The sequence below is a fragment of the Scardinius erythrophthalmus genome (assembly GCF_964197995.2).
Source record: "Scardinius erythrophthalmus genome assembly, chromosome: 18".
Lineage (NCBI taxonomy): Eukaryota > Metazoa > Chordata > Actinopteri > Cypriniformes > Leuciscidae > Scardinius > Scardinius erythrophthalmus.
The window spans coordinates 36,408,632-36,415,855 of NC_138238.1; the positions used below are offsets into that span (position 1 = coordinate 36,408,632).

General features: G+C 38.2%; 3 protein-coding genes across 6 annotated transcripts in view; 2 read left to right on the forward strand and 1 right to left on the reverse strand.

Moving 5' to 3' along the window:
* Positions 1–607: 607 nt before the first annotated feature.
* LOC308706381 (uncharacterized protein) lies at positions 608–3,338 on the forward strand (the record flags this gene model as incomplete). The annotated part of the gene is made up of 2 exons (XM_081391974.1): positions 608–880; positions 2,553–3,338. 2 exons carry the CDS (start codon positions 608–610, stop codon positions 3,336–3,338), a joined length of 1,059 nt encoding a protein of 352 aa, XP_081248100.1.
* Positions 3,339–4,698: 1,360 nt separating this feature from the next.
* tmem101 (transmembrane protein 101) overlaps positions 4,699–7,224 on the reverse strand; it is a 5,051-nt gene continuing 2,525 nt past the window's right edge. For 2 of the 3 annotated variants that reach the window (XM_081392809.1, XM_081392808.1), the window contains exons 4-5: positions 6,775–6,921; positions 4,699–5,839 (exon numbers count right to left, since the gene is read on the reverse strand). In XM_081392809.1, the coding sequence (XP_081248935.1) occupies positions 5,531–5,839; positions 6,775–6,921 (456 nt within the window). In that variant the 3' untranslated portion in view covers positions 4,699–5,530. The remainder of the gene's footprint in view (positions 5,840–6,774; positions 6,922–7,224) is intronic. The other variant, XM_081392810.1, reaches the window with a different exon arrangement.
* Positions 6,677–7,224, forward strand: part of gngt2b (guanine nucleotide binding protein (G protein), gamma transducing activity polypeptide 2b) — a 19,861-nt gene continuing 19,313 nt past the window's right edge. For both annotated transcript variants that reach the window (XM_081392813.1, XM_081392811.1), the window contains exon 1: positions 6,677–6,929. The gene's annotated coding sequence lies outside the window, so the exon portion shown is untranslated. The remainder of the gene's footprint in view (positions 6,930–7,224) is intronic.

Here is a 7,224-nt window from a genome sequence, read left to right on the forward strand (position 1 = left end):
GCTCTGCATCCAGGTGCAGTTTGCTTTAGATCGAAATCAGAACTTTGAGTTTCTTTATTCGTAGTGGAACAAGACCCAAGGCTGCAGATGTCAGATTTCCCTCATTAGTAAGTGGCTTTGGATTTAAGCATCTAAGTGTAAATGTAGTATTGTTCAGTTTTCGAGTAAAGGTTTAAAGTAGGAATCTAGTTGAATTTGAATGGAAATTGATACGAGTGTGGCATGTTTCAACTCAACCAGTCGCTCCGTATTCTTGAAGGCCGTCTTGTGCAGTTTTTAGTAAGTACAATTAGATCTGTAATTCTTTAAGCATGAATGAATGTCTTGGAAATGTGATAGCTGGCCATGAAGAATGTTGACCAACATGATGGATTCTGATTGTGTGAAATGATAAACGGATTAAAGGATTAAGCTCTTTATATAATTTGAGTACTCATGCCAAGCCACAAATCCTTGTAGGTCTCAGACTGCAAACCGTTTGAAAATTAATGATAGATATACAGGAATATACCAGTTGATGTTACTTCTTTTCAGCTCAACCAGACGGTTCTGAGTACGAGCAAGACAAGCGTGCTTGTTGATATGGATCTCTGAGCTCAAGTTGAAGATGCTTTGCGTCATATTTTTACCCATCACTTTCCTCGTCGCTGGAGGCTCAAAGCTCTGCCCTCATCAGTGTTCTTGTTACGGAGCACATGAGCTGGTGGACTGTCGATCCCGAGGGTTCACTCACATTCCCCACAGTATTCCACATGGCACGTGGCTCCTGGACCTCAGTGGGAATAAGCTGTCGGAGTTGAGGAGTACCTCTTTTACTGGGATATGGGTCCTCCGGATCCTTCTGCTTTCACAAAGCAACATGCAGGTGGTTCATTCTCAGGTGCGCTTAATATAGGGTGTCTTTACGAATTTCTTTTTCCAACTATACTCTTAAACTAAAGGCTCTTTATTGGCATCGATGATTCAATGAAGAACCTTTAAAGTTTATGAAATCGTTTTTTTATGTGGAAAAAGGTTCATCAGATTATTAAAATGCTCTTCACACTTACACTAAAAATAAAGGTTCTTTATTGGCATATACATGCATAAACTTAAGTATCCCTGCGACATTTCCATTGCACATAAGGTTCTTTATAGAGGAAAAAGGTTCTTTGCACGAAGATAAAAATGGTTCAGGAACTTTTAACTGAAAAGTACTTTGGGGAAACCAAAATGGTGGTTCTATGGCATCTCTATGAAAACCTCTTTTCAAAGACTCTTTTTAACTCTTTTGGGTTCCTCAGAAGAACCTTTCAGTGAACAGTTCTTAAAAGAACCATTTTTTCTAGTGTGAAGATCATTTTAATCATCTAAACCTTTTTGCACTATAAACAACCTTTTGTCCAATGGAAAGGTTCCACTGATGTTAAAGGTTGTTCATGAAACCATAGATGCCAATAAAGAATCTTTATTATATATACTTTATAAAACCTTTATTTTTAAGTGTATTTAAAGGGATAGTTTGCTCCAAAATGAAATTGTGTCATTATTTAGTCTCCCTCCTGATGTTTCCAAACACGACTTTCCTCTGTGGACCACAAAATAAGTTTTTTGTGATGTCTGAAAAACATCTGTGTTTTTTGTCCATTCAATGAAAGTGTTTAAAGGGGTGGTATAATGCCCTTTTCACAAGATGTAAAATAAGTCTCTGATGTCCCCAGAGTGTTTATGTGAAGTTTTAGCTCAAAATACCCCACAGATATTTTTATATAGCGTGTTAAAATTGTGAGCAAAAACACAGTTTTTATGTGTGTCCCTTTAAATGCAAATGAGCTGCTGCTCCCGGCACAGAGGGCGGAGCTACAACAGCTCATTCTTATCTCACACAGACATGCACTGAACATTTCTACAACATTTAGCCTTTTATGTTCAAACCAGAGTCGGACAATGATGGAGAGACTCAAGAAGAAGTGAGAACAACATGTAGACAACATTTCTGAATGGTTAGTTGATGAATTTATGTAGCTTATGTGTAGTTATCTTCTGGTCATTGATTAGCATTTTCTGTCATGATAATTTATAAATCATGTTCCGGGGGCGGGGTTTATGTAAATTTTAGGGTTGGTGATGTCACTAACCCGGGAGGAATGTGGTGTAGTCTCTACCAGCCGTTTGTTGTAGTCCTTAAAAAGCGATTTCTTTAAAAGCAAATATCTCCCTTTGCTTTGAACTTTGAGCGTTGCAACTTTGCAGATGTTGTTTATGCTCAAACAGCAACATTACACACTAACTAAAGTTAGAAAAGTCAAATCATAATCAACCACCCCTTTAATGATGTTTTGCACCCCTATGACTTTCACTGCAAGGGCAAAAAAAAAAATCTTCTTTTGTGTTCCACGGAAGAAAATAAGTCATGCAGGTCTGGAACGACAGGAGTGTGTGTAAACGACTACAGAACTGAGTGAACCATCCCTTCAAATGTGATTCAAAAATGCATTTCTCTGCCTCTCTCATCGGTCTTTAAATTTCAATTTAAAAGGATTGTTAGCTGATTATGCTCTGTTCTGTTCCAGGCTCTTTCCTCTCTGACCTTCCTGGAAAAGCTGGACCTGGCTTACAATGAGCTCTGTGTCCTTCCTCCAGATTTCTCTCAAGGATTGACCTCTCTTAAAGATCTCAAGCTTTCCCACAACGCTCTGGAGCGTCTTGAGACCCACTCTTTCGAGGACTTAGAAAGCCTGGAGAGGTTAGATCTCAGTCACAACCACATTCGGGTCATTGAAGTTGGGGCATTTCGTGGACTTACAATGCTAAGGCACCTTAACCTGGCGTGGAATCAATTGACGGTTCTCCAAGGAGGACTGCTGTCCATGCAACAAGGTCTTGGGGTTCTTCTCTTGGGCCACAATAATATCTCCAAGATTGAAGTGGAAGCTCTGGCTCCCCTACAAACCCTCACCATACTGAACTTAGAAGCCAACCAGTTGAGAAGCCTGAAGTTCAAGATATTCTTAAACCTTAAGACGCCCAGCACGCATCTGCAGATGTCAGAGAACCCTTGGACGTGTGACTGCGATCTGCATCGTGTTTTCAGTAAGATACTCCGCGTCAGGCATCTCCACGTGGACGATTACGTGAATATCACATGCCACTCTCCGCTCTTACTGGCCGGAGCTTCTCTGGGTTTGATGCACAGTCAGCTGTGTATCGCAGAAACGGCCACCGTCCTGATCATTACTGGGACTGTGATGGTCACTGTGGTGGCGGCCATGGTTATGGCTGAGCGGAAGCGAAAGAAGAAAAGGAAAAACCTGGAAAACCAAGGAAACGATCAAATGCCTTGGGAGTCTTACAAATGAGGAAGGGATGAAAAGTCAACACCTGTTAGAAATACAATCTTATTTTACAATATTGTTTTTGTGCAGTGTAGCACACATCCATACTCACTTCAACGTGAAATCAAAATGGAACCCTTTTAGTTTCCCAATGCATGTTCCTAGCCTAATAAAAAAAAGTGAGGTAACGCTTTATTTTACGGTGTCCTTGTTACATATGTTATATGTACTTACCGTAGGAATAACTGTAAATTATGCATAATTACATGCAACTAACCCTCAACCAAAACCTAATCCTACCCTAACCCTATAGCAGTGGGCAGTCCAGTCCTCATGCTCTGCACATTTTGTATGTCTCTCTTATCTGACACACTCATTTCAGTTCATGGAGTCTCTCCTAATGAGCTGATGAACTGGTTCAGGTGTGTTAAATAAGGGAGACATACAAAATGTGCAGAGCAGTGGGTCACGAGGACTGGAATTGAGAACCACTACCCTATAGTAAGTACAGGTTGCTTATTATTACTCAGTACTTAAATATATAATTACACTGTAACAATGACACCTTAAAATAAAGTGTAACCAAAAGTTATTCTTTGTCAAATTCTGATAGAATGCTGCGGGGATGACGTATTTTTGTTGACTAAAACCTGGAAATGACCTGGAAAAACCCATTGACTCCAGGACGATGGAACCGGAAATGCATAGCATGCATAGCATTTCTGGTTCCATCGTCCTGGAGTCAATGGGTTTTTCTGAAAGGGTTTTTGGTTAAATGCCTGAAATAAGGTCTGTGGTGAACACAATGTTAAGATATCATCACATTTCATTCTGTGACATAAAATACACCAGTAATAACCCCATGGGATTTTTATCAAGTTTGAAAAAGGTGGTTGCTAACAAGTGTCTAAATGAGACTACAGAAGTTGTTGGGGAAATCGTTTATAATCGCGCTCTTTCAAACTATTATAACTCGAATTTTCAGGGAAAAGGTTTTTAAACAAAGACTGAAAGTGTTCTTAGTGGGAAGCTTAATGGTGGTGATGTTGGAGTCACGTGACTGTGGTGTAGCCTAACTTAAGCGTTTTACTTCTGACGATTGTATTTAGGCTTCAAAATTCATAAAAGTGAAGCTTATCATGATGAATAAAACATGTAAGAATCATAAACTTGTTTTGGTCACAGAGCTTATTTTCTGCAATTATACAAAAGTCACTTTGTTGTTGAGGGAAGCAAACGAAAATATGGCATCACTGCAGAACTCTTAACTCATATCCATACTGAATTAATAGGATTGATTAAATTTTACCTTGCTCTGAGAAATGTCACATTAAAATTAATAGTCTCAAGCAGAATGACACATGAAAAACCAGAGAAGGAACTCAATAATAATTGTAATTTTATTCAATGTTACTTTAAATACACGTATAGGGATTCTAGTTAATAATGTATTTTTGTGTCCTTTGTGCTGGACCATTTTTGTTTGATCAACATTTTCTTGTTGTGCAGATTATTAGCAGAATCTTTCAGAGATTTGAAACTTTTATTTTAGTTTCAGTTTGTACACTTTGAGGGATAATATTTTATCAAAATCTATGTGGATAAAACCATTGATAAAATAACACTTGAAGGTTGATGTAATTTTATAATACTGTGAATTCTTAAGTTGCTGTTCTAATATTTACTCCAAAAAAAATCTCTCCCTCTCTCTCTCTCTCTCTCTATATATATATATTTATCACACTGCACAATAATCAAACGATTTTGTAGGTTCCATACAAAACAATGATTTTTTTTTATTGACATTGTGATTTTATAGTTGTACAAGGAATGCAAATTAAATACAAGCAGCAAAAAAATTTAGTGGCATTTTAAATGTCTGTAACATGGGAAAAAAATCCACATTACTATACCGCTTAAGAACATCAAAACTAACAATGTTTCCATAATTCATCATTCAACTTTAATATAATTTCTAGTCGTTCTTAAACTTTAAATAAAGCATTAAAAAGGAAACAAATGCAATGTAAACCGTCTTTTGAAGACTTTGTGCTTGCGATCGGAGACCCCAGAGCAAGCTGGGAATTGTATCCTCTGCACCTTTGAGCGTACACACAGTTTCTGAGCATTATTATGATCCCGAGACACATGCTCGATCTCTTCTGTTTGTCCTAAGCACTGCCTGTACACAGATGTTGTCATATATCCCTATATCTTTAGTTGTCTGTGGCTAGAATAAGCACTGCTCCGAAGATGCCGATGTTCTGGCCGATGAGCTTCATCTGGTTCCAGAACTCCACGTGGCAGGTGCGGTGCCAGTAGCCGATGTTGCCGTCGATGAAAAGCACAACCAAAGGTAACAGAACGGCCAGGATCTGGGAGGCTTCTCGCACGTAGCAGCCCGAGAGGTAGGCGAGCGCAAGCACACCGAACACAACCACCAGGAGCTGGACGGTGATCTCTCCACCAGGAATATGGTCCAGATAGGCCAGTCGGTCTTCCTTACTGTGCTGTAGAGAGTACACCTGGAGGACAAATGAGAATATCAGGAATATTAACCAGCATCATCATCCATGCATGAATTTCCAATGCCTTTAAATGATCAACATGATCAAAACTCAATCTTGCACGTGCCTTCTGTCGCCTGATTGAGAGTTTACACTTTTTTTAGCAAGTAAAAGGCCTTACGTAAGAATAACGTTTTTATTGTTAGTGTTGTTTCAGCCCAGTAAATGTTCGTCTTAAAAATATTACCAAGACGTTATTGGCAGATATATGCATTTTATGTAAGTAACCTTTTATACTGTTACAAAGATCTCATTGATTTACATTACAAACTGTCAGGATTTTTATCTTACATTTTAGCCATATAAATAATATCTGCACCAAATTGCGTATTTTGTTCTCAGTTTAAAACCACTGAATGAAGTTTTTGTGAGCTTCATATTCTCACTATATCATACTATATGAGCCATAAAAACCTGATGTATCAAATATGATATAAAACAAAACGTGTATGAAGACATTTGTCAAATATTTTGTCTAAAGCTTAAATAAAATGACTATTAAAGGTCAGGCTTCACAGGGTTAAGGATATTAATGATCAAATGAGATCATTCAGCACAATGCAACATGTTATGTTCGATGTTATATGTTCAGTCACACTACATTATTAAATATGCTTAACTTAGTTTCCATTTCAGTAGAGCTTAACTGAAGTTTCTAAACCTTATCAGTGTATAATGCATAACTGTTTTTAAATATTCTTAGTCAAATCTATACATGATGAAATAAAAATAATCTTTTCTATTTTGTAACATACGTTACATTTGATAACAACAACATTTTCTGTGATTTTCCAGGTCTGCAAAACACCATTTTAAAATTCCCAGGTTTTCAATATATGGCAAACTATGGCACAGTCTGGTCTGTCTATATGTGATCAAGTGGACAAACTCACCATGCAGATCAAGTAAATCCCCAGGAACACCTGTCCAGTGGACTGAAGCGAGCGTGTGCGAGGTTTCTGTCTGTAAACCTCTCCTGCTCCACTGGCCAGCACCAGAAACCCTCCTATGATGGCCATCGCTCTGGAGTACATCCTCACCTGTGGAGGTTAGCAGTGAAACCACATTTATATCCATTCATCTCTATTGTCCATATATGCTCTAAACAGCATTTAATCACAAGCAATGGATAGATGATTGACGTTCCAACAAGCCTTCCTTTGACTGCTGTGTTATGTTTATTACTGCAGTTATAAAACACTATATTGCAGATGGTTAATCCCTTGGGTGGTTGTGATATGAAAAATGGATTTGCATGAGCAGTCAGAGACAAAGTAAATGGGAAGATCCATAAAAGTAGAACAAAAGTGTCATTTGTAAAAATTCATCGGTTCATTTTCATG